This window comes from Microcaecilia unicolor, chromosome 2, assembly GCF_901765095.1.
Source record: "Microcaecilia unicolor chromosome 2, aMicUni1.1, whole genome shotgun sequence".
In the NCBI taxonomy this organism is placed as follows: domain Eukaryota; kingdom Metazoa; phylum Chordata; class Amphibia; order Gymnophiona; family Siphonopidae; genus Microcaecilia; species Microcaecilia unicolor.
The window spans coordinates 510344109-510372104 of NC_044032.1; the positions used below are offsets into that span (position 1 = coordinate 510344109).

A 27996-nucleotide genomic window follows, 5' to 3' on the forward strand; every position below is an offset into this window, starting at 1 on the left:
GGAACAGAACAGAAATGGGCCTAGGAGGGTGGAGTTGGATTCTAAACCCCAAACAGATTCTGTAACACCGACTGCCCAAACCGACTGTCGCGTCGGGTATCTTGCTGAAGGCAGTAATGAGATGTAAATGTATGGACTGATGACCACGTCGCAGCCTTGCAAATCTCTTCAATGGAAGCTGACTTTAAGTGAGCCACTGACGCAGCCATGGCTCTAACATTATGAGCCGTGACATGGCCCTCCAATGTCAGCCCGGCTTGGGCATAAGTGAAGGAAATGCAATCTGCTAGCCAATTGGATATTGTGCGTTTTCCCGATGGCAACCCCCATCCTGCTGGGATCAAACAAAACAAACGACTGGGCGGACTGTCTGTAGGGCTTCGTCCACTCCACGTAAAAGGCCAATGCTCTCTTACAGTCCAAGGTATGCAACTTGTCCTCACCAGGGCGGGTATGAGGTCGGGGAAAAAAAATGTTGGCAAGACAATTGATTGGTTCAGATGGAATTCCGACACCACCTTCGGCAGGAACTTAGGATGACTGCGGAGAACTACCCTGTTATGATGAAATTTAATGTAGGTAGCATGAACCACTAGGGCTTGGAGCTCACTGATTCTACAAGCTGAAGTTAACAGCCAAGTAAATGACCTTCCAGGTCAAGTACTTCAGATGGCAGGAATTCAGTGGCTCAAAAGGAGGCTTCATCAGCTGGGTGAGAACGACGTTGAGATCCCATGACACTGGTGGAGGTTTGACAGGGGACTTTGACAAAAGCAAACCTCTCATAAACCGAACAATTAAAGGCTGACCTTCTACACGGTGATGATAAGCACTGATTGCACTAAGGTGAACTCTTACTGAGGTAGTCTTAAGACCAGACTCTGATCAGTGTAGAAGGTATTCAAGCAGGGTCCGTGTAGGACAGGAGAAAAGGTCTAGGGCCTTGCTGTCACACCAGACGGCAAACCTCCTCCATTTAAAACCACAACTCCTTTTCGTGGAATCTTTCCTGGAAGCAAGCAAGACTCGGGAGATACCCTCTGAGAGGCCTAAAGAGGCAACTTCTAAGCTCTCAACATCCAGGCCGTGAGAGCCAGAGACTGGAGGTTGGGATGTAGAAGCGACCCCTGATTCTGAGTGATGAGGGTCGGAAAACAGTCCAATCTCCACGGTTCTTCTGACGACAAGTCCAGAAGAAGAGGGAACCACATCCGACGGGGTCAGAAAGGTGCTATCAGAATCATGGTTCCGCAGTCTTGTTTGAGTTTCAGCAGAGTTTTCCCTACTAAAGGAATGGGAGGATACGCATACATGAGACCCCTCCCCCAATGAAGGAGAAAGGCATCCGACGCCAGTCTGTTATGGGCCTGAAGCCTGGAACAGAATTGAGGAACCTTGTGATTGTACTGAATGGCAAAAAGTTCCACCGAGGGGGTGCCCCACGCTCGGAAGATCATGCGGACGTCCATCTTCAAAGACCACTCGTGAGGTTGCATTATCCTGCTCAATCTGTCGGCCAGACTGTTTACGCCTGCCAGATATGTGGCCTGGAGAAGCATGTCGTGCTGGCGAGCCCAAAGCCACATCCTGACGGCTTCCGGACACAGAGGGCGAGATCCGGTGCCCCCCAGCTTGTTGGTGTAATACATGGCAACCTGATTATCTGTCTGAATTAGGATAATTTGATTGGACAGCCGATCTTTGAACGTCTTCAGTGCATTCCAGATCGCTCGTAATTCCAAGAGGTTGATCTGAAGATGCGTTTCCTGGAAGGACCAAACTCCATGAGTGTGAAGCCCATCGACATGAGCCCCCCACCCTAGAAGGGATGCATCCGTTGTCAGCACCTTTTGTGGCTGAGGAATTTGGAATGGGCGTCCCAAGACCAGACTGGAGCGAATGGTTCACCAGAGAAGGGAATTGCAAAATTCGGTGGAAAGATGAATGACATCCTCTAGATCCCCCGTAGCCTGACACCACAGGGAAGCTAGGGTCTACTGAGCTGATCTCATGTGTAGTCGTGCCATGGGGTCACATGAACTGTGGAGGCCATATGGCCGAGAAGTCTCAACATCTGCCGAGCTGTGATCTGTTGCGACGCTCGAGTCAAGGACACTAGGGACAGAAGGTTGTCTGCCCTCGCCTGGGGTAGATAGGCTCGAGACGTCTGTGTGTTCAACAGAACTCCTATAAACTCCAATTTCTGAACGGGAACCAGATGGGACTTGAGATAATTGATGACAAACCCCAGAAGTTCCAGCAGTTGGATAGTGAACTGCATGGATTGCAGAGCTCCTGCCTCTGAGGTGTTCTTCACCAGCCAATCGTCGAGGAAAGGGAACACATGCACTCCTAGTCTGTGTAGCGATGCTGCGACAACTGCCAAGCATTTTGTGAATACCCTGGGCGCAGATGCAAGACCAAAGGGCAGTATGCAGTACTGAAAATGCTGAGTTCCCAAGCGAAAACTGAGGTACTGCCTGTGAGCTGGAAGCACTGAGATGTGAGTGTAGGCGTCCTTCAAGTCCAGAGAGCATAGCCAGTCATTTTCCTGAATCATGGGGAGAAGGGTGCCCAGGGAAACCATCCTGAATTTTTCTCGGACCAGGAATTTGTTCAGGCCCCTTAGGTCTAGGATGGGACGCATCCCCCGTTTTCTTTTCCACAAGGAAGTACCTGGAATAGAATCCCAGCCCTTCTTGCCCGGGTGGAACAGGCTCAACCGCATTGGCGCTGAGAAGAGCAGAGAGTTCTTCTGCAAGTACCTGCTTGTGATGGGAACTGAAGGACTGAGCTCCTGGTGGACAATTTAGAGGTATTGATTCCAGATTGAGAGCGTATCCAGACCGGACTATTTGAAGAACCCACCTGTCGGAGGTTATCAAAGGCCACCTGTGGTGAAAAAATATAAGCCTCCCTCCGACAGGAAGATCGTCCGGCACCGATACTTTGATGTTGGCTATGCTTCTCTGGAGCCAGTCAAAAGCCCATCCCCTGCTTCTGCTGAGGAGCCGCAGGGGCCTGAGGCGCATGCTGCTGACGAGAGCGGGGTTGCTGGGGCCCGAGCCTGAACAGGCTGTCTGGAAGTAGGAGTGTACCTACGCCTGCCAGAGGAATAGGGAGCACTCCTCCTCCCTCCAAAAAACTTTCTAGAGGAGGAGGTAGTAGCAGAAGGCGTCTGGCGGGCGAGAGAATCTATAGCATCATGATGCTTTTTGAGGGAATCAACCATATCCTCAACCTTCTCTCCAAAAAGATTGCTCCCCCGGCAAGGAACTTCCGCCATATGGTGCTGGGTCTTCTGATCCAGGTCCGAGACACGCAGCCAGGAGAGTCTGCGCATCACGATACCTTGAGCAGCCGCCCGGGATGCAGCGCCAAAAGAATCAAAAGTTCTCCTGGCCAGGAATTTGCGACATGCCTTCTGCTGCCTGACCACCTGGTGAAAAGGCTCGGCAAGCTCAGGAGGAAGAGCTTCAACCAAACTGGACAGTTGCTTTATCGAGTTCCGTAAGTGGATGCTGGTGTACAGCTGGTATGTTTGAATCTTGGCGGCGAGCATTCCGGTCTGATACGTACGCCTCCCAAAAGAATCCAAGGTTCTCGACTCTCTGCCCGGGGGCGCCAAAGCATAGTCCCTTGTACTCTTGGATCTTCTGAGAGCAGAGTCCACCACCATGGAATCGTGAGGAAGTTGGGCCTTCACCATCACAGGCTCACCATGGACTCTGTACTGGGACTCAGACTTCTTGTTGGCAACTGAATTAGATAGAGGGCAAGACCAATTCCGCAACAACACTTCCCTGAGTGTATTGTGCAGGGGGGCCGTTGCAATCTCTTTTGGTGAAGACTAAGGGTGTTTTTTGTTTTACTAAGAAGAAATTAAAATAAAATAAGAAAAAAAAGGGCAAAAGAGAAACCGGAGCACGTAAACGCGACACTAAAACGTCTCCTTGGCCCAAACAACGCGAGGAGCGGCAGAAGAAAAACAACCCCTCTTCGCGAAGCGGAAAAAAAGGAAACTGAGGGAAGCGCGGGGAAGTCTCTCGCGCATGCGCGATGCATGGTCCCCGCGCCTGTTGCGCTGCTTCTAGAAACTTTTTTGTTAAATTCCAGAGCTCCTGGGCTGTCGCGGACGACAACCCATGTGTGGTGAGTCCAGCCGCTGTCCTCCGGAGACTGATACTTCACTGCAGCACATTTAAAATCTCAAGCACCATCTCCCACACTGCTCCCTCTGATATGGTATCACATTCATTAATTCTTTTTAAGGCATTCACGTGACATGGGATAGATACAGTACAAAGGCAGGTTGCTTTGTTTTCAGATGCCAGCAGCTTACAGGGTCACAAAGGTGGTAATTTTGTAAGATGGCACTGTCCCTTTTAGGGACCAAACACCCACAGATTAGTCATTTCTGTGCTAAGTGGTAATGCAAGCCTGATAATGACCTCATAAAATATCAATAAGAGATAGGCAAATACTATATTAAATTTTGTTTAATGTAGATGGCAACCAATAAAATCTTGAATATCATCTCTTTTTTTTTTACTCACAATTGTCTATAGAATTGAAAAGAGGGACCTCAGAATTCCAGCCTCACTGTATACAAGGGCAGTCCTAATACTGCTCTCCTCTTTCATTGGTCCAAAAGTTCCTATATTCACAGTAATCAAAATTTATCAAATTTGTGAGCAACAAATACATTTTCCACTTAGCTCTACTTAGCTTTGTTCATTATTCTTCAAACAGCACCCAACAAGACCTTCATTCTGCTCACAAAGATGCTTCAGGGGCATTCACAATCGCTGCTCCTGTCTGTGGCATTCAGTGCAAAGAATGCCATATACAATAGTGACTGTCTGGTTTGAAGAACAATGAACAAAGCTAAACAGAAACTAATTAGAAATTTCTCTGCTGCTCAGAACTTTGATAAATTTTGCGAAATTACTTTGAAAAATGAGTTTTGTAAGGGTCTTGGTAGCAGCAGAGTGTCCACTAGTCATTTTCCTTTCCTAGAGGACATATGGCTCTTAAGGACATGCCTTACTAGATGGCCATAGTCCATGTTCTGACAGCTTCTCCATACTAGAGAAGAGCCTGTTCTTACCTGTTTCTCATGTAAAAGTTATCCTATTGTCTGATTAAGACAATTTTGATGACCAATCTCTCTCTGAAAACTAATCATGGACAAGCCAGAGGCCTTGAGAATGGAGTCCTTCTATATGAGCACCCAAGTTCAATTGGACATGTCTGTCAGGATGATTTGAATATGAGGAATTAATATTTTCTTTTGCTTATATTTGATTTGTCAAGCTACCAGAATAGGAAGTCTCCAGGTTGTATTGTATAACTGAATATAGCATAAAGATGCATATATCAACAAAATTGTGTGTATTATGCACAGGCATTCCCAGGAGGCATAGTTTGGTGTATGTTGCAACTAAAATACATATACAATATGCATAGCATACTGAGGGTAGATCTGGTTCTCGAGCTTTTAGTTAAAAAACCAGTTATTGTGTTTTGGAGCTACCTTAGCCTCCTCAGCAGCACAAACTGAGTAACACAATATACAGAGAATTACAATAGTCAAATGTGCAAACAACCACCTGTTGCACCACAGTTGTGAAAACACCCTCCTCTAGATAAGGCCTTAACTTCCTTAACACCTTAACTTAAATGAATCTGTCTTAGCACTGAGCAATCAGTTTCTGACCAAATTCCTCCATCTTCTAAAAATAACTCCCAACTCTAAGTGAATCCACATGCAACAGAGAACAATTCTCATTATACTTGGACTTTCACCACTGTTCGCCATTTTATATCACCAAAACATACATACAGCTGATTTATTAATATTTCATATTCATCCCACTCTGGGAAAACATACTTTCCATGCAACGTAGAGAAAACAGTGGGACCAATCACCATTCAAAGGCAATACCTTAATTGTTTGGTGATCAGCATATGTACAGAAAAAATCCAAAATGATACCCACTCTTTCCTGCCCACTGCTGCTGAATCCTCTTGCTGCCGCTGGCAGACATTTTAAAGAAATGGTGTTAGCAGCAGGAAAGAAGTGGGGATCTTTCCTGTCCATAAGAGGCCACTAACCACCAGGATGTACTGAGGTACATTCTGGGAGGGCACCCAGGGCTGGAGGAGAGCTGGATGGATGGAGTTGTGCATGTGGATACATGGGTGGGAGGGAGCTGGAAAAAATGTTGGTAAAGAGGATGTACATAGAGGGGGGAAGGGAAAAGGGGAAATAGAACACATGGGATAAGAAGAGATGGAAAGAGAGAGGGGGGACATGTTTGCTCATGGATTGGAGAGAACGGGTGGGGGGGGGGGGATGCTGCGCATAGGATGTTTGCTTTTTTCGGAAATGTACATCTTTTTTTAATGTTAGCAGAGTATGGATGAAAATGCATTTAAGTTATTTTTAGCAGTTTATTAGGATTATTTACCGCCCTTTTTGAAAGAATTCACTGAAGCCAGTGTAACAGTAAGAGTTAATCAAACTAAGCAATCGACAAAGCAGTAAAAATATTCAAACATACAAAGTATGACATAGTATACTACTTACAATGTCAACACAATATGTAATAGAACATTTTAATAGACAGCATAGGGTATAAGCAAAGATGGAACATATAGATAAGTAAAAGAATAAAAGGAGTTAGAAATAAGGTGACTAATTTAAATAAAGTTGAACATGAAGTCAGAGAGATGATTAAATGTTATCTCAGCTAGGGTAGGAGTGGATAAACATGTCCTGCTGCAGAAAGAGAGTGTGTGTATGAGACTATGAAGTTAGTTACATCTTCCATTAAAGGCCTGGTTGAAGAGCCAAGCTTTCACCTGCTTCCTGATATACAGATAGTCTTGTGTTACGAACATCCTTTCAGGGAGAGCATTCCAGAGTGTGGGGGCTACTCTGGAGAAGGCTCACTTGTGGGTATCACATCATGTAATGTCTTTTGGTGTGTTTAGGGATACCCCTGGGAGGACCTTAGTGTCCTTGGAGGTGTGTAGAGGGTCATCCTGTTCTTCAAGTACTCTGGGACATTTCCTTTAAGGGGCCTTGAAGATCAGACAGAGTTTTAAATTTAGCTCTGTATTATACTGATAGCCAAAGAAGTTTTGCAAAAATGGTGTGATTGTGGTCACGTCGCTTGCAACCTTCTATGAGTCTTGCTGCAGCATTCTGAATCAACTGGTGCTTGTGAAGACCCTTTGTAGTCAGACCATTGTAGAGAGTGCATTACAGTAATCCAGTCCTGATGTTATCACGTATGCACAACTGGAATAAGATTTTCCTTCTCAATTAAGGAGAGAGGCAGCATTGTCGTAAATAGAAGCAGCTCTTGAAGGTTGCTTGGATTTGGGGGATCAGAGTAGTGTTAAATCTAATTGTAGTTCCTAGGTTCCTGACATTGTATTTGAGGGGGAGTTCGTACTTCCAAAAGAGATTTTGATGTCAGGTATGTATCCACTTGTGCTAGGGATCCAGAGAAACTCGGTTTTAACTTGGGTTCAGGCAAAGTTGTTTGTACTTAAACCCATTCTTGAATTGATGTTAGACAGGTAATCAAGTTTATTCAGGGCTATAGGTAATTCAGGTTCAATGCGTATGAGTAGCTGCACATTATCGGCATAGATGTAGAACCAAGTGTGCATTGACCTAATCAGTTCGGCTAGTGGCTTGAGGTAGATATTTAACAGAATAGGTGACAGTATTGATCCTTGTGGTATCCCACAGCTCAGTGCCCATGGTGGCAATGAGGTGCTGCCGAACATTATGTATTGTTGCTTGTCTGATAGATAGGATCTGAACCACACTACTAATGTTCCATTGATACCTGTTTCTGCCAGTCATGTTAGCTTGATGATATGACCCACAGTGTCAAAAGCTGCTGAGAAATCTAGCAGTACTAACACATAGGCAAATCCCATCTTGGTTTCTGTTCCATCTGAATCCAGATTGACATGGATGTAACCAGTTTCTCTCTTCTAGCCAATCACTCAGTTGAACACAAACCATTTGTTCTATAAGTTTCCCTAGAAATGGGATGTTGGATACTGGCACGATAGCTTCCAAGTTTTGTCATGGTCAAGAATTGTTTTTCTTAGCAAAGGGGAACCACTGCACTTTTCAATGCTGCTTTGTAGCTGCCCATTAGAAAGAGAGGAGCTCACAATTTAGTGGCCCTTCTATGAGTTCCATACTTGCCTGCTACACTATCTTTAATGGTTATTTATAGAATCTGGCTTTTGGGGGGGGGGGGGTGTCGGAGTCAAGGAGACTGTGCAGTAAGGTCGATGTCATACGGCGGGGGCAAGAGCTGGGTGGTGCCGGGGTGGGAATGGAGAAGATTACTTGCCGCGGGGACGGGTTAGACTTCTGTCCCCAAGCAAACTCTCTATCCAGGACCACCTCTTTTTTTAGCAACAGAGGAGCTGCAGTTAACTACCATAGGAAGAGAGATGTTTCAAATCACTAAATTGTCTTCGCAAAAATAAATACTGGCAAACAGATTAGCGAAGGATTATTGATAGACCTATCCTATTCTTTAACAGGGAATGCACTACTTGAAATAATTGCTTGGGCTCTCTTTAAACTTATCAACTATCTAGATAAAAAAAACCCATGCTAACCTCCTGATGTTCTTTAAATTATTTGCCTCATATTGCTATCTTTCCTTATCTAATATTCTAGACTTCTCCAAAGTTTCTAACATTGAACCTTCTTCCTATGTATTAATAGTTCTTCAGTAAATTACTTATTATTACTAACCTGCATGGATATCTGTGCATAGGAACAAGCAATCCAAAACTAAATGTTATTTTTGTCCACAAATCTCCATATAATCCTCTACTGGAACCACATGCCTCTCTGTAGTCATTCTTCAACACTTCAAGTTCCCACCTACTGACATCAAGCTCTCACCCTTAACCTCCGTTCATATCCCTTTAACAGTAACAGTTCCCTAAACATAGATGAAATATAATTCCCAAATGGTCAGACCAAAGAATTGCATGGCCTTGAGAAAATTCACATTACCTGCACTAGGGAATCAGATACAAAAATTGGATTTAGTAGATGACCACTCTGATGAGATGTATCTAACATAATCTGGGATCATTCAATAGATAACTAGCATATCCATTAGGAGGGTTTTTTTAATCATGGGTATCTTCAAAATGTGAACTTAAATTCACCCCAAACCATAAAATCAACAAAACAAAGCTTCAAGGACAATCTCCTTCACCAATTGTTCCCACTTATCCCACAGGAGGAGCTAGTGGACAGTACACTAGTAACAGTGCAAAGTTATTTGAAGTACCTACTCCAATTAGTAGACTTTCAATATTCTAACAGTGGTCTCCAACAGATGGCCAACACGCGGCCCCATAACTGAAAAATTGAATTTGATCACTAGAAGGATGCGGCACCGTAGGGAGGCAGGTAGAGAACAAGGCCCTGCGTGGTCTCATTTATGCGCATATGCGCCCATATGAGGCAAGTGCAACCCTGAGGAGCTTCGCGGAGCCTCTCTATACCTGCTTCCCAACTTTGCAGAATCCTTCAGGTGTGCAAATTCTATTTTTAAGCATTATCCACCGACAAAATATCTTTACAGACATCATAGGAATTATTCATACCAGCTTTATTGTTGTGCACTATCCCTGCTGACCTTTGAGGTAATTTCATTTCTGAATAGTATGATTCCAGATGTGGACCTCCACAGCTATTTGGAATGCAGGATGTAAAATGTAGTGCTGCTCACCCTATATTCCTGTGTTCCTTGTCCATTTCTGAACATATTATGCATATTTACATTTTTTAGATGCATTCCATTTTAGGTCTGCACACCACTCCACGCAAGTTTATTTTTTAAAGCTGCCTTAAGTTCTTAACATAATTGTACCATCCAACAATTACAGGCAGCCAGATGAAGAAATTTATGCTCAAAGCATATTATTGGGGTAAGCGAGAGAGACAAAGTGCCTCTCAGATCACTCCTGAGTAGTCCAGACCATGCTTCCCTGTTTGTACCCTCTCAAAAATAAGAACATTTTCTATTTCAATTCCCAGTTAGTAACTGTTAATAAGCCAAAAATAAATCCTTGCAGAATCAAAATAGTTATTTAAAATTACATGAGTAAGCCTAAAACCTTTTGGTGGCTCACAGAGCTTTCATGTCCACTTGCAGGCCCTTTAAATGAAAAAGGTTGGAGACCACTGTCCTACAAGAAGTCGCTCTCTCCTGAGCCCTTAGTAAACTCATTTTGCTATGGTGGCTACACCACCCACTGCCTCTCTATCTGATGGATATTTCCCGCTCGATAGCAGGTTCAGTGCGGCTAAACAATGAATGAGTACAAAGTATTACAAGGTAACACAATGTATAGTTACAAGGTCTTACAGAGATAAGTACAAAATGATAAAATGGACAAACTATGGGGGAAGGATTGAAGTAAGGTTAATGTTAGTGATGTGGGTCTGTGGTGTGGTTTGGTACATAAATTAAGTTGGGTCGTTCTGATAGGCTTGTTTGAAGAGGTATGTTTTGCCAGTATAAAAACCCTTGAGGGCATAAAAGACCTTATTAGCATCTTCAATTTCAGATAGCTAGGTCTGTCAGGAAAAGTAGATCAAATCCACTATCCACTATCAAATAGAGCTGTACCGAATAGAATATTTTACTATTCGTCCAAATATGAATAATGGGCATTTAGTTTTAATCTTCTATATATATAAAAGGCACCACTGAAGCCTCCAGCCGGAAGTGTGAAGCGCCAGAGATATCTGGTTTCCCCATGAGTGAAGGAAAACAGCACAGCAGGAAATCCCACGAAACAGTGAAGGACTCAGAGGGGGGAGGGGAGAGAGATGCCCTCACTCTAACAAAAACACAGAACAGCAGGAAACAACACTGAAGGACTGGACTCGGAGGGGGGAGGGGGAGGGAGAGAGGGCAGAGACACACATACTCTGAAGAAAACCTTGCTAGCCCCCCCCCCCCCCCCCGTTTCATTTGCATCAGAAACGGGTTTTTTTTACTAGTAAATAATAAAAGCAATAACGTGAAATCAGAGATCAAGTGTTGTATTTCAATAGTATTTAGCACAGTAGAGCCCTGGATTACTCATATTCAAATTTAAATTATTATTCAGCCGAATATGAATATATTTGGGGCAAAATCAAATATGAATATTCAGTACAGCCCTACTACTAAATGCCATTTCTCAAAACTGATCTACTATTTAATAACAGATTTAAGATTCTACCCCTTTGACACCCAAATATAAAAGGGCTTGTTACAATCAGTGGCCCTCAGCAGAATCTGAAATCCCTCTAGTTATCCTACTACCTCCTGACCCAACAAAACATACCCACCTCATCTAATTACTGTATTAATAACCAAACCAGCTATTCTCTTAGTTCATAAACAGAAAGTGTAAGTCCTCACAAAGAGGCGTACAAAGGGTCAGGATCTGTCTGAAGTTATATAGTGTCAGACTGCATAAAATCAGTCTCCGACTGTAGCAGGTATCCTCTGAGGACAGCAGGCCAATTATTCTCACATGTGGGTGATGTCATCCATGGAGCCAGACGCAGAAACGCTGTCCAACATACTATTTTCTTTAAGAGCCTGAGGCAGTATTCCCACTGCGCATGCGCGGGTGCCTTCCTGCCCAACTCGTGTGGAACCATTAGTGCAATAATATAGCTAAAAAGAGATATTGCCAAGGGGAGGTGGGAGGATACATGAGAATAATTGGCCTGCTGAGAATACCTGCTATGGGGAAGTAACTGCACTTTCTCCGAGGAAAAGCAGGCCACATTATTCACACGTGGGAATCCCTAGCTACCAGGCTCACCGAAAACAGCATTAGGACAACTGGAACGCATAATGGTGAGTACAAAGTCGTCAACTGACATGAAAACATGTATACACTATTGTTGAGGTGTAGCTTGGAACAGAATAAAATGGGCTAGGAGGGTGGAGTTGGATTTTAGACCCCAAACAAATTCTGCAGAACTGTCTCCTGAGATGAACAAGCACCCTGCGCATGAAGTCCATCTAAATAATATCCCCATCTTAAGTGGGATGCATCCGTTGTCAGCACCTTCCAGGGGTTGAGGAATTTGGAATGGAAGTCCTGTGGTCAAATTGGGTCAAGTTGTCCACCAGAGCAGGGTGGACCAACTCTGGAGTCACTTGGATGACATCCACTACATTCCCTGAGGCTTGAGACCACTGGGAAGCTAGGGTCCACTGGGCAGTTCTCATATGTAGCTATGCTAAGGGAGTGACCTGCCCAGTGAAGGCCATGTGGCCCAACAACCTCAACATCTATCGAGCCATGACCTGCTGGCTGGTGTGCAACTGAGTGGCAAAAGTGACTAGAGTGTCTGCTAGCATCACAGGGAGAAAAGCTCGCACCTGCTTTGTTATCTAGTAGGGCTCCTATGAACTTTAATTGTTGAATTGGAATGGGACTTCGGGTAGTTTAAATCGAACCCTAGTAGCTATAGCACCTGAATAGTTCTCTGCATAAACTCCTAAGCACCTTCCTTCAATGTGCTCTTCACCAACCAATCATCCAGGTAGGGAAACACATGGATTCCCAAGTCTGCGTAGTGATTCTGCGACTACTGCTAGACATTTGGTGAAAACCCTGGGAGCAGACACGAGGCCAAATGGCAGAATGCGATATTGGAAGTGATGTGTTCCCACCCAAAAACAAAGTTACTTACCTGTAGCAGGGTATTCTCCGAGGACAGCAGGCTGATTGTTCTCACATATGGGTGACGTCCACGGCAGCCCCAGGTCCGGAAAATCTTCCTAGCAACAAAAGTTGCTAAAGCCTTTGAGTGTGCGGGTGCGCGCACCGCGCATGTGCTGCCATCTTCCCGCCCGTCGCGCGAGAGTTCCGCTTCAGTCAACTTATGAAGCAAAACCAAAGAAGGCGGGTTGGTGAGAACAATCAGCTTGTTGTCCTCGGAGAATACCTGCTACTGGTAAGTAACTTCGCTTTCTCCGAGGACAAGCAGGCTGCTTGTTCTCACATATAGGTATCCCTAGCCCCCAGGCTCACTCAAAACAACAAACAGGGTCAATTGGGCCTCGCAAATGGCGAGGACATAACAAAAACTGACCTACGAAGAAACATCTCACTGAGAATGCAGCCTGGAACAGAATAAAAATGGGCCATGGGGGGGTGGAGTTGGATTCTAAACCCCGAACAGATTCTGCAGCACCAACTGCCCAAACAAACTGTCGCGTCGGCTATCCTACTGAAGGCAGTAATGAGATGTGAATGTGTGGACTGATGACCACGTCGCAGCCTTGCAAATCTATTCAATATTGGATGACTTCAAGTGGGCCACTGACGCTGCCATGGCTCTAACACTATGAGCCGTGACATGACCCTCAAGAGTCAGCCCAGCTTGGGCGTAAGTGAAGGAGTGGCCTAGTGGTTAGGGTGGTGGACTTTGGTCCTGGGGAACTGAGGAACCGAGTTCGATTCCCACTTCAGGCACAGGCAGCTCCTTGTGACTCTGGGCAAGTCACTTAACCCTCCCATTGCCCCATGTAAGTCGCATTGAGCCTGCCATGAGTGGGAAGGCGCGGGGTACAAATGTAACAAAAAAAAAAAAAAAAGGAAATGCAATCTGCTAGCCAATTGGAAATGGTGCGTTTCCCAACAGCCACTCCCCTTCTGTTGGGGTCGAAAAAAACAAACATTTGGGCAGACTGTCTAAAAGGGCTTGTCCGCTCCACATAGAAGGCCAATGCTCTCTTTCAGTCCAATGTATGCAACTGACGTTCAGCAGGGCGGGTATGAGGACGGGGAAAGAATGTTGGCAAGACAATTGACTGGTTCAGATGGAACTCTGACACCACCTTCGGCAAGAACTTCAGGTGAGTACAGAGGACTACCCTGTTATGATGAAATTTAGTATAAGGAGCATGGGCTACCAAGGCTTGAAGCTCACTGACTCTACGAGCTGAAGTAACAGCCACCAAGAAAATGACCTTCCATGTCAAATCCTTCAGATGGCAGGAATCCAGTGGCTCAAAAGGAGCTTTCATCAGCTGGGTGAGGACGACGTTGAGATCCCATGACACTGGTGGAGGTTTGACAGGGGGCTTTGACAAAAGCAAACGTCTCATGAATCGAACTAAAGGCTGTCCAGAGATGGGCTTACCTTCCACACGATAATGATAAGCACTAATAGCACTAAGGTGAACTCTTATAGAATTGGTTTTAAGACCAGACTCGGACAAGTGCAGAAGGTATTCCAGCAGGGTCTGTGTAGGACACCAGATGGCAAACCTCCTCCATTTAAAAGAGTAACACCTCTTCGTGGAATCTTTCCTGGAAGCAAGCAAGACTCAGGAGACACCCTCAGAAAGACCCAAGGAGGCGAAATCTACGCCCTCAACAGCCCCCCTGCTTGTTGACACAGTACATGGCAACCTGGTTGTCTGTCTGAATTTGGATAATTTGATTGGACAGCCGATCTCTGAAAGCTTTTAGAACGTTCCAGATTGCTCGCAACTTCAGGAGATTGATCTGAAGACCTGATTCCTGAAGGGACCAAGCTCCCTGAGTGTGGAGCCCATCTACATGAGCTCCCCACCCTAGGAGAGATGCATCTGTTGTCAGCACTTTTTGAGGCTGAGGAATTTGGAAGGGACGTCCCAAGGTCAAATTGGATCGAATCGTCCACCACTGAAGGAAATTCCGAAAGTCAGTGGACAGTTGGATCACATCCTCTAGATCCCCCGCAGCTTGATGCCACTGGGAAGCTAGGGTCCATTGAACTGGTCCTCATGTGTAGACGTGCCATGGGAGTCACATGAACCGTGGAGGCCATGTGTCTCAGATGTCTCAACATCTGCCGAGCTGTGATCTGATGAGATGCTCGAACCATGGACACTAGGGACAGGAGGTTGTCTGCCCTTGCCTCGGGAAGATAAGCACGAGCTGACTTTGTGTTGCACAGAGCTCCAATGAATTCCAATTTTTGAACTGGGGTGAGATGAGACTTGAAATAATTTATCACGAACCCCAGTAGTTCTAGCACCAGAATAGTCATCTGCATGGACAGTAGAGCACCTGCCTCCAAGGTGCTCTTCACCAGCCAATCGTCGAGATAAGGGAACACATGCACTCCCAGTCTGCGTAGCGATGCTGCAACTACCGCCAGGCACTTTGTGAAAACTCTGGGCGCAGACGCCAGGCCCAAGGGCAGTACACGGTACCGAAAGTGCTGTGTCCCTAGCCGAAATCGAAGATACCTCCTGTGAGCTGGAAGTATCGAGATGTGTGTGTAAGCATCCTTTACATCCAGAGAGCACAGCCAATCGTTTTCCTGAATCATGGGAAGAAGGGTGCCAAGGGAAACCATCCTGAACTTTTCTCGAACTAGAAATTTGTTCAGGGCCCTTAGATCTAGGATGGGACGCATCCCCCTGTTTTCTTCTGCACAAGGAAGTACCTGGATGAGAATCCCAGCCCTTCTTCTCCTGGTGGAACGGGTTCGACCGCATTGGCCTTTAGAAGGGCGGAGAGTTTCTCTGCAAGTACCTGCTTGTGCTGGGAACTGTAAGAATGAGCTCCCGGTGGGCAATTTGGAGGTTTGGATTCCAGATTGCGGGTGTATCCTAACCGGACTATATGACGAACCCACTGGTCAGAAGTTATGAGAGGCCACCTTTGGTGAAAAAACATCAACCTCCCCCCCCAACCAGCAAGTTTTCCGGTACAGACACTTTTACTGAGGCTATGCTGAACTGGAGCCAGTCAAAAGCCCAACCCTTGCTTTTGCTGGGGAGCACCAGGGGCCTTAGGTGCATGCTGTTGACGAGAACGAGCACGCTGGGGCTGAGTCTGGGCAGGCTGTCGAGAAGCAGGAGTGTACCTACGCCTAGGATAGTAATAGGAAGCACTCCTCCTCCCTCCAAAAAACCTCCTAGGTGAGGAGGTAGTAGCAGAAGACGCCCGATGGGAGAGAGAATCCATAGCATCATTATGCTTCTTGATCTGGTCAACTACATCCTCTTCATTCTCACCAAAAAGGTTATCCCCCCGGCAAGAAACATCCGCCATCTGCTGCTGGACCGAATGACCCAGGTCAGAGACACACAGCCATGAGAGTCTGCGCATCACTATACCTTGAGCAGCGATCCTGGATGCTACATCAAAAGTGTCGTATGCACCCCTGGCCAGGAATTTTCAAAACCTTCTACTGCCTGACCACCTGGTGAAAAGGCTCTGCCTGCTCCGGATGGAGTGCATCAACCAAGCTGGATAGTTGCCTCATCGAGTTCCACAAGTGGACGCTCGTGAAGAGCTGGTATGTCTGGATCTTGGCAACGAGCATAGCAGCCTGATATATCTTCCTCCCAAAAGAGTCCAAGGTTCTAGATTCTCTGCCTGGGCCCGCCGAGGCAGTCCCTAGTGCTCTTGGCTCTTTTGAGGGCGCAGTCCACCACCATGGAATTGTGAGATAGCTGAAACTTCATCAATCCAGGTTCACCGTGGATCCGATATTGGGATTCAGCTTTTTTCGGGATCACGGGATTAGACAGAGGGAACGACCAGTTTAGCATAAGGACTTCCTTCAGTACGTTATGCAAAGGAGCAGTTGCAGCCTCTCTAGATGGAGAAGGATAATCCAGGACCTCGAGCATCTCAGCCCTGGGCCACATCTGGATGAGCAGCTAAGGACACGCCTTCAACCTTGCTACGCAGGAAGGCCAATGCTGCCACTTGCACCCGCAGGGAATTATAGGCCAAGCCTTTGTGTACACCATCCTGCAAAAAATCCAGAATCGGCTAGGCAGGAGCCCGCAACGGAGAAAGCGCTCTTGAAACACACCAGACTTCAAACTGGCGCCAAATCCTGGCATAAGCCACGGAAGTGGAGCGCTTACAGGCCTGCAGGAGAGTGGAAATTACCTTATTTGAGTAGCCTTTATCTCTCAATTGCGCCCTCTCAATCGCCATGCCATAAGACCAAAGCGGCAGGCGTCCTCCATGTGACAACAGGTGTGGAACCAGAGGTAACGGAGAGGGAGCCTCCAACAGCATCTGTCGGAAGTCCGCATTCCAAGGCCTCCTGGGCCAATCCGGGGTGATGAGCACCACTTCTCCTGGATGCAGCCGAATCCGCAGGAGCACTCGCCCTAACAAGGGCCACGGAGGGAAGACATACAGCAAGCCCAGGGGCCAGGGTTGAGCCAAGGCATCCAACCCGGCAGAGCGAGGATCCCTCCGTCTGCTAAAGAAGCACGGGACTTTGGCATTGGAACTGGTCGCCATAAGATCCATCACTGGCTTGCCCCATTTGGCACATATCTGCAGGAATATATCGTCTGCTACTTCCCACTTCGCTGGATCAATCTGATGCCTGCTTAGTCGGCTTGCACATTGCTGTGACCTGCAATGTGAGCTGCTGACAGGGCTGTAGCTGCAGCTCGGCCCAGTGGCAAATTTGTTCGGCCTGCGCGGCTAGAGCTCTGTACTGAGTGTCGCCTTGTCGATTTATGTAGGCCACTGCTGTCGTGTTGTCCGACATCACTCGGACAGCCAATCCTTCCAGGGTCACTTGAAAGGCCAGAAGAGCCAGAAACACCGCTTTCAACTCCAGGCGGTTGATAGACCACTCCGACTCGTCGGGCGTCCTCAGACCCTGGGCATGCTTCCCCTGGCAATGTGCGCCCCAGCCCTTCAGGCTGGCATCTGTCACCACTAGACACCAATCGAGGAGCGCCAGCGGCATTCCTCGCCGCAACATGCTGCCAAGAGCCACCACTCCATACTGAGGCGGGCCGCAGGGAGCCAAGAAAGTCTGCACTGATAATCCTGAGATACTGGAGACCATCATTGAAGTAGAGAATACTGTAGAGGTCTCCGGTGCGCTCTCGCCCATGGCACCACTTCCAAGGTGGCCGTCATCGATCCCAACAGCTGGACAATGTCCCAAGCTCGCAGGCGGGGCATCCTTAGGAGCAGACGGACCTGATTCTGAAGCTTGCACCGCCTATGTTCGGGAAGAAACACATAGCCTGAGGCTGTGTCGAACCTGGCCCCCAAATATTCTAGAAATTGCGAGGGGGTCAGGTAACTTTTGGCCATATTGACGACCCAGCCCAGAAATTGAAGGACTGAAACCACTCTGGCTGTAGCTAGATGACTCTCTTTTTCTGAGTCTGCTCTGATGAGCCAGTCGTCTAGGTACGGGTGAACCCGGATACCCTCTCGCCTGAGAAAGGCAGCTACTACCACCATTACCTTGGAGAAGGTTTGGGGAGCTATGGCGAGGCCAAAAGGCAAGGCCCGAAACTGGAAATGTTTTCCCAACACCGCAAACCGCAGAAACTTCTGGTGCGGGGGCCAAATTGGTATGTGCAAGTAAGCTTCTTTCAGGTCCAGAGACGTGAGAAACTCTCCTGGCTGTACTGCCACTATGACGGAGCGCAGGGTTTCCATGTGAAAATGCCGCACTCTTAAGGACTTGTTTAGCTCTTTTAAGCCCAGGATCGGGCGAAAAGACCCGCCTTTTCGTGGCACCACAAAGTAAATGGAGTAACGGCCTAGACCTTGTTCGGCGGGAGGCACCGGGGTCACAGCCCCTATCTGGCACAGATTGTGCAGAGTCTCCTCTACCGCCGCCCGTTTGGCGGCAGAACCGCATCGAGACTCCACAAACACGTCTCTCACCGGGGCATTGAATTCTATTCGGTATCCGTCTCTGATCAGGTCCAAGACCCACTGATCTGCGGAGATTTTGGTCCACTCCTCGAAAAAGAGGAAAAGTCTTCCTCCGATAACAGGAAACGAGGAGAGGGCCGGCGCACCTTCATTGAGAGGATCGCCCCTAAACTCCAGGCCTTGAACCGGCAGTATTATACAATGGGGCCGTTGCAACCTCAGCAGGCGGAGAAGGATAATCCAAGACCTCGAGCATCTCAGCCCTGGGCTCATCCACAACCTCCATAGGGAATGGAATGTCCTTAGACATTTCCTGAACAAAAGATGAGAAAGAAAGACTCTCAGGTGGAGACATTTGTCTTTCAATTGGCGGAGTAGGATCAGAGGGAACCCCACATGACTCTTCCTCCGAGTACCTGGGGTCTTCCTCCTCTTCCTACGAGCACTCAGCCTCGGTATCGGACAAAAGCTCCCTAAGAGCAGCCCAAACCCGGGCCTGTTCGACGTTGAGGAACGACGACTTTGTGGGGGATGTCGAGAAGTCGACCCCCTGCCTGGACTCCGGCAAAGCTTCCTCCACCGACGTCGAGGGGGAATCGACCCGGGCGATGGCCGACGCCAGTACCGCAAGCGGCACCGAGGACGGAGACCTCACTACAGGCGATGGCCCAGATGCCGCTTCCGCAGTCGGTACAGGAGGCGCAAGCACCCGACACCGAAGTAGATTGCCGCAGCAATCCCTCCAGAAGCTCTGGAAGAAGGGCCCTGATGCGCTCGTCGAGAGCTTCCATCGGAAAAGGCTGGGGGGCCGGTGTAGGAGTCGGTGCCAGAATCTGAGGGGGCTCAAGAGCCGGTACCAGGCTGCCAGATGACTGACGCATCGGCACTTCTTGTATGGAGGGTGACCGGTCCTCCCCGCGACGACGCTTCTCAGGTGCCGACTCCCTCGGCTCCCCGGAGCTCTCGGTACCGTGCATGGAAGGAGACCGATGACAGTGCTTCTTAGCCTTCGCTCGACGCCCGTCATCAAGACTCCTCGGTACTGAAGAGGACGTGGAATCCTCACGCCTCCTTGGGGCCGGGGGGCCTGCATAGCAGTAGGCCTCGAGATAGGTTGAGACCCACTCGATGCCTCGCTGCTCCCAGCACGATGTGGTTGTTCAGCAGCCATTACCTGCGCTCTCGATGTCGCTGCTTCCCTTGACTTTGCCGCCGCTGACCTCGGTACCGATGTCGAGGCAGACGTCGAAGGACCGAACCGGTCAGAAAAAGGTTTCTCACGCTGAGCCTCCCGAGCCACTTGGGTCCGTTTCTTCATCAAAAGACACAGCTTATAGGAAGCTGGCAGATGGTCGGGCCCAAGGCACTGAAGACACCACGTTTGGGGATCGGTACTCGAGATGGTCTGGTTGCAGCGAGTACAATGCTTGAAGCCGCTGGGAGTCTTCGATGACATGGATGGAAAAACAGCGGCTGCGAAAATAAAAGACTTGATCGTGCCAAATAAAAAGGCACAAAAAAGGGAAAAAAGACCCGGCCGAGCAGCCTAAAAGTGGCCGCGAAGAAAAAAAGAAGGAAACTTGAAAAAATGAAGAAAACCTAATAAAATAAAGGGGGAAAAAAACGAATAGAATGTTGGGTATTATTAGGAAAGGTATGGAAAACAGGTGTGAGGATGTTATAATGCCGTTGTATTGCTCCATGGTGCGACCACACCTTGAATATTGTGTTCAAGTCTGGTTGCCGCATCTCAAGAAAGATATATTAGAATTGAAAAAGGTGCAGCGAAAGGCAACTAAAATGATAGCGGGGATGGGATGACTTCCCTATGAAGAAAGACTAAGGAGGCTAGGGCTTTTCAGCTTGGAGACGAGATAGCTGAGGGGAGACATGATAGAGGTACAGTGGTGGAAATAAGTATTTGATCCCTTGCTGATTTTGTAAGTTTGCCCACTGACAAAGACATGAGCAGCCCATAATTGAAGGGTAGGTTATTGGTAACAGTGAGAGATAGCACATCACAAATTAAATCCGGAAAATCACATTGTGGAAAGTATATGAATTTATTTGCATTCTGCAGAGGGAAATAAGTATTTGATCCCCCACCAACCAGTAAGAGATCTGGCCCCTACAGACCAGGTAGATGCTCCAAATCAACTCGTTACCTGCATGACAGACAGCTGTCGGCAATGGTCACCTGTATGAAAGACACCTGTCCACAGACTCAGTGAATCAGTCAGACTCTAACCTCTACAAAATGGCCAAGAGCAAGGAGCTGTCTAAGGATGTCAGGGACAAGATCATACACCTGCACAAGGCTGGAATGGGCTACAAAACCATCAGTAAGACGCTGGGCGAGAAGGAGACAACTGTTGGTGCCATAGTAAGAAAATGGAAGAAGTACAAAATGACTGTCAATCGACAAAGATCTGGGGCTCCACGCAAAATCTCACCTCGTGGGTTATCCTTGATCATGAGGAAGGTTAGAAATCAGCCTACAACTACAAGGGGGGAACTTGTCAATGATCTCAAGGCAGCTGGGACCACTGTCACCACGAAAACCATTGGTAACACATTACGACATAACGGATTGCAATCCTGCAGTGCCCGCAAGGTCCCCCTGCTCCGGAAGGCACATGTGACGGCCCGTCTGAAGTTTGCCAGTGAACACCTGGATGATGCCGAGAGTGATTGGGAGAAGGTGCTGTGGTCAGATGAGACAAAAATTGAGCTCTTTGGCATGAACTCAACTCGCCGTGTTTGGAGGAAGAGAAATGCTGCCTATGACCCAAAGAACACCGTTCCATGGAGGTGGAAATGTTATGTTTTGGGGGTGTTTCTCTGCTAAGGGCACAGGACTACTTCACCGCATCAATGGGAGAATGGATGGGGCCATGTACCGTACAATTCTGAGTGACAACCTCCTTCCCTCCGCCAGGGCCTTAAAAATGGGTCGTGGCTGGGTCTTCCAGCACGACAATGACCCAAAACATACAGCCAAGGCAACAAAGGAGTGGCTCAGGAAGAAGCACATTAGGGTCATGGAGTGGCCTAGCCAGTCACCAGACCTTAATCCCATTGAAAACTTATGGAGGGAGCTGAAGATGCGAGTTGCCAAGCGACAGCCCAGAACTCTTAATGATTTAGAGATGATCTGCAAAGAGGAGTGGACCAAAATTCCTCCTGACATGTGTGCAAACCTCATCATCAACTACAGAAGACGTCTGACTGCTGTGCTTGCCAACAAGGGTTTTGCCACCAAGTATTAGGTCTTGTTTGCCAGAGGGATTAAATACTTATTTCCCTCTGCAGAATGCAAATAAATTCATATACTTTCCACAATGTGATTTTCCGGATTTAATTTGTGATGTGCTATCTCTCACTGTTACCAATAACCTACCCTTCAATTATGGGCTGCTCATGTCTTTGTCAGTGGGCAAACTTACAAAATCAGCAAGGGATCAAATACTTATTTCCACCACTGTATATAAAATAATGAGTAAAGTGGAACAGATGGATGTGAAGTGTCTGTTCACGCTTTCCAAAAATATTAGGACTAGGGGGGCATGCGATGAAACTACAATGTAGTAAATTTAAAACAAATCGGAGAAAATGTTTCTTCACCCAATGCGTAATTAAACTCTGGAATTCGTTGTTGGAGAACGTGGTGAAGGCAGTTAGCTTGGCAGAGTTTAAAAAGGGGTTAGATGGTTTCCTAAAAGGACAAGTCCATAAACCGCTACTAAATGGACATGAATAGAATGTTTGTACATTTGGGAAGCTTGCCAGGTGCCCTTGGCCTGGATTGGCCGCTGTCGTGGACAGGATACTGGGCTCGATGGACCCTTGGTCTTTTCCCAGTGTCCCAGTAAGAAAATAACCACATTGCTAGCCACATTGAGCCCGCACTAGCTGGGAAAATGTGGGATATTAGTGAACCAAATAAATAAATACAATAATTAAGAGGGGAAGCGGTAAATGCTGGAACTCGATCTCCTGAGCCAAAAATAGGAGCACAGTCAAGAAAAGATGTCCTCTCCAGATCGCGGCTCAAAAGAACTGAGTAAGGGCACGATCGCGTTGCGGGAAGCCGTTCGCGCATGTGCACTGTGCTCACCCCGCGTAATGGAACGTTCCAGAGACTTCCTTTTGCTTTCAAAATTTTGTTCTGGTCTCCTGGGCCGTCGCGGACGACGACCAATTGGTGAGAATTATCAGCCTGCTTGTCCTCGGAGAATAAAAATGAACAGGACACAAAATTTTATGCTTTTTCATTTGTCATTAATGGTGCATGCTCTGGCTCTTAACGACATTCTGCAACAAAAAATGCTCAAAACCCATGAACAAAGTGAACATTTTTGTAAATGACACGTGAAATGACACAAAATGAACCTTTTCTGGCTGCACACCCTACCTATCTTAGTAGTAGCACTTAGCTGCACAAGAAACTCTGTAACCACTAATTTCAGGACAATTAAGTTTAGTGATTCTCTTTTTTTCAAACTTGAACTGCACAACCTGATATATCATGCCTCAGCTTTATCATACTTTTGTCTATACCTCTTTAGAATTAGTCACCTTTACAGGATTCTTCCCACCTCAACCACACGAATACTGTTGAGTATGAGTAGAATATCAGCAGCTTTTAACATTATCAGTTTGCCATTACCAAAGCCACATTTTCTCATAAGCTTTTCTTATACAAACAAAATATACTCTATACAGAAGCACTCTAACTACCTACCTGAGACCATTGTCTGTTATCTGATGACATCCAGATAAACTGAGGAACTGAAGCATACGTGCAGTCTCTTGGTCTGATTTTGCACCCCCAGAGCAAGCCAAGTCTTTTACCTCTGACCGAGTCCTTGTTGCCACTTTACATCGAGAGGTCTCTGGGAGTGCTTGTATAGTCCTTAGTGCTGCTCCAGCACAACAGTATGAATGAGCATGATATGTCAAGGCAGCAGAAGCACAATGCCGCTGCAAGTGGATATTAGTCCTTAGTCCAATTATGTCTTTACTGCAGCAACCAGACCCAAAACAATGGAGGCCAGATGTTGTTTCTACTACACAAAGTCCATCAGCATTTCTGTATCTCCATTCAGCAGCATCTTCAATATCAGCTAAATCTTCTGCATCTAGCATCCAAATGTAGGCAGAAGAATTAAAATGTTCGGAATTAATAGGCTTTATCCAGTGATGTCCATTATTTGCTCCCTTGGTGAGGCTACCCTCAGTAATCTTATACAAAGTGTGGGTTGATTGAGTAGTAATGTCTTTATTTTTGTTCTTTGTGGTCTTATATCGGCAGGATTTTCCAATGCCTTTACTGTGAGATGGTATAATCCCCAAAGCTCTTGACATCTTTTCTAAAGCCACATCTGTTATTTTCTCACAACCAGACAGATCAAGATGGCGAAGACTCTGGCAATCACCAAATAAAGACCATCTGTAATAAAATTCAGTACGATTTTGTTAATGTTTAGAGTCATTTGTAACAGAAGTCAAGAGCTCCTTATAATCTAGTAGAATTAGAAAATGTGCAGATAAGGGCAACAAAAATGTTTAAGTGAATGGAAAGGCACATCTGAAGAAATGTTAAAGAGCCACAACTGGCTGAGCCTATGACAGAGGAACAAACAGATAGTGGAATGGTTAGTTATACTACTGCTAAAAAAAAATTAACTGTTCCACAATTAATAGCTACGCTATAACATCAAGGAATGTGGAATCAAGCCCTAACCTCCCACATTTTTAGTGAAAGTCTATAAAATTACTTCTATTTTTAATATTATAAAAGGGAGAAAAAAAGGGCTTTCATTTCAGTGACACAGCGATAAAAAAAGCACTTAACTTACGCTCTCATCTTCAGATCGCAACTGGTTCCTGTTTCACCACAGCAGGCTTCTTCAGGGGAAACTGCACACTTCTTAGCACAGTGCTGATACAAAAGGCTTATTGTGATGATCATCAGAAAAAAGTCAGAACGATAAGCGTTTGGTATCAACACTGTGCTAAGTGTGCAGTTTCCCCTGAACAATCCTGCTGAGGTGAAATGGGTCCCCGCTGGGATCTGAAGATGAGAGCATAAGTGCTTTTTTTAATCGCTGTGTGACTGAATGTTGGAAGACAGAAATGAGAATACATTAAGAATTTTGGTATAAGATTTTGGTGGTATTGAACTTTATTTGGCGATATTGAAGAATTGAGAATACAATTATGATTTACATTTTGAAGATTGACTAAATGGACTGGAGGTTTTTGGCCGACGATTGGTCTTGTTCAGAAGGTGCTGTGGTTCTCATGTTGTGATGTTTTGTGGATCATATATACAGTGGCCAATTTCTATAGCAACAACCTTTGACTGCTGAGGCCTTTTTTCCTCCTTTCTATACTATTAAAAAAAACCCAGAAGTAATTTTATGGACTATCACTAAAAATTTGAGATGTTAGATGTTATAGTGTAGTTATACTACTGGAAAGAGTAAGGACTAATCAGCAGAAGATTTAAAATTAATTTTACAAAAGTAAATTTTCAGTAATTATTATGGAATTTGTCATCTGGGAATGTGGTCAAGGCAAGTATCAAGCAAGTTTAACAAATGTCTGGATAAATTTCTAGTTCATTAATCAGTTTAACCATACAGCTTTAAGTGTTTCCACCCTCTGCCTCCAACAGTGATCAACATGTGGTTTGCCTATTTGGTATAGGTGAATATTTCCAAGTGACCTAGACCAGCCCTTCTCTGAGAAAGGGTGCAAGTTTAATGGATCATTGGTCTGACTCAACATGACATTTTCTTGTGTGATAATTACACACAAGTCTTGAAAGGAAGATGCTTCTTATACATTTACTACTTGAGTCAACAATGGGTGGAAGCCTCCAACCAGTTAATTTCTTAAGCAGTTTTCTGGTCAATTTTAGTGTTCATTTAAAGTAAAGCCCTATAAGTAATGTAACCTACTCGCTATCGTTGCCAGACTAACAGCACCCCAGGCAGGACAGACTCCATCTTGTCATGATCACAGAGGGAGGAAGGGGGAACGAGATGGGAAGAGAGCAGGTGGCTCTCCTAACCCCCACACCAGTCATGCTTGAGCTTGCTGCTGTTTCCTATGAAAGTCCCTGACCTCTCCATCATACACTGGTCCTTGTACACCTCTCAGGCTTCTTCCTATTGCTGCTGCATTTCTGCAACAAGCTTCACTGATCAGCTATACAAACCACACTAGCATTCTGTCTGTGGAGCACAGCACATTTTATACAGATGGGTGAACTGCACAGGCCATGGGATAGAGGCACCAGCAGCAGGCAGATGATGCATTTCTCTCACAGCACTCCAGAGGTTGATCACCTCAGGCTGTTGCTCAGGTTATGGTCCTACCAATTCGGGTATTCTTTCAGACACAAGTTAAAAGGGCAAGACTACAGAAGCTATAATCTGACTACATAATACATGTCCTAATACACAATGGACTAGGGCATTCAGTGAAGTGGTAACTCCTGTTGGTTTACTAGCAACAATGAAGAGCCCAGCCTCAAAGGATACTGCTCTTTCTGCTCTCTGAATTCCCCATGTTATTTCAGCATGCAGAGTGTAAAGAGAAAAATACTTCAAGTAATTCTTACAGAAAAGTCTTGAACCTAACACACTGGTGTTTCTTTTGCCACAAGAGAAATGCCCTCCTATGTAGCCTATAAGACAATTTTAAAGTTTATGTACAATTTGAAATTAGACTCATTTAATGAGATTTTGTAGTTTTTTAGGGTTTTTTGTTTGTTATCTGTTATTCATAGGATTATGTGGTCTAAATGGTATGGATGAATGATTTGAGTGTGTTTGATGTGATAGTTCATTATTTAAATGATTTAGAATGTGAAATGCCCTATGGAGAAAGCTTTTGGTATGCATATGCAGCCACAAGCTGCAGTCATGGTGCCCTACGTAAGAAAGGGAACTCAGCTTTATATATTGCATAGGTTTGAGTTCTGGAGCATTGTATTTGAGTTAGTTAAACTTTCATGCCAAGAAGTGCACTTGGGGTGCAGAAATGCAAAAGAGATGTACCAGATAGGAGGGGAGATATTGGTAAGCTTGGATCAAGAGGGACCTTGGGGTGATGGTGACTGAGGATCTCAAGGTCAGGAAACAATGTGGCAAGGCGGCGGCAATGGCCAAAAGAATGCTGGGCTGCATAAAGAGGGGTGTGAGGTGTTGATGCCCCTCTACAAGTCATCTGTGAGACCCCAATTGGAGTACTGTGTTTTGGAGGCCGTATCTTGCCAAGGATGAAAAAAAAGAAACGGTTCAAAGAAAAGCAATGAAAATGGTATGGGGTCTGCGTAGCAAGATACATGACGGAATGATGACCTGAACAAGTATACCCTGGAGAAAGAGGGGTGATAGGATACATTCAAATATTTGAAAGGTATTAATCCACAAACAAACCTTTTCCAGAGACAAGAATGTGGTAGAACTAGATGACATGAACTGAAGTTGAAGGGGAGCCGACCTCAGGAAGTATTTTTTTCACTGAGAGGGTGGTAGATACCTACAATGCCCTCCCGCGGGAGGTGGTGGAGATGAAAACGGTAATGGAATTCAAAAATGAATGGGATAAACAGAAAGGAATCCTATTTGTTGCATTTGTATCCCACATTTTCCCACCTATTTGTTTAGAAGAAATGGATCTAAAGCAGCTTAGTGGAGATTAGGTGGCAACAGGCAGACTTCTACAAGCTGTGCCCTATACATAGCTGGACACATTCAGCTTCAGAAGTTGGGGAACAAGGCCAGTGCTGGGCAGATTTCTATGGTCTCTGCCCTGATCATGGCTGAATAGATTTGAATGGGCTAGAGTATAGCTTTTCAAGGGCTTCAACGTTAACTTCAGAAATTTTAGAACAAGGACAGTGCTGGGCACACTTCTATGGTCTATGCCCTGAAAATGGCAAAGACAAATCAAAATCAGGTATACATATGAAGTATCACAATATACCTTATGTAACAAGTTTATCTTGTTGGGCAGACTGGATGGACCGTACAGGTCTTTATCTGCCGTAATCTACTATGTTAATATGGTAGTGTACAGACCTGGGTAGCTTCTTATTTCCTTTCTCCAGGGAGGACTGCTGAATGTTGACTCAGTACGAAACAAATGTTCTCTTACTATCTGACTAGTTGGCACAATTTGCATATCCTATATTTGACCAAGATTTACAGTAGCTCAGAGAGGATGACACCTTTT

The 27996-nt window shown here is 46.0% G+C and overlaps 1 protein-coding gene across 1 annotated transcript in view; it reads right to left on the reverse strand.

The window, feature by feature from the left end:
• The window catches only part of FBXL5 (F-box and leucine rich repeat protein 5), a 149420-nt gene that overhangs the window by 18382 nt on the left and 103042 nt on the right, over nt 1–27996 (reverse strand). Inside the window, exon 9 of the mRNA XM_030191207.1 lies at nt 23489–24196. Within this exon, the coding sequence (XP_030047067.1) occupies nt 23489–24196 (708 nt within the window). The remainder of the gene's footprint in view (nt 1–23488; nt 24197–27996) is intronic.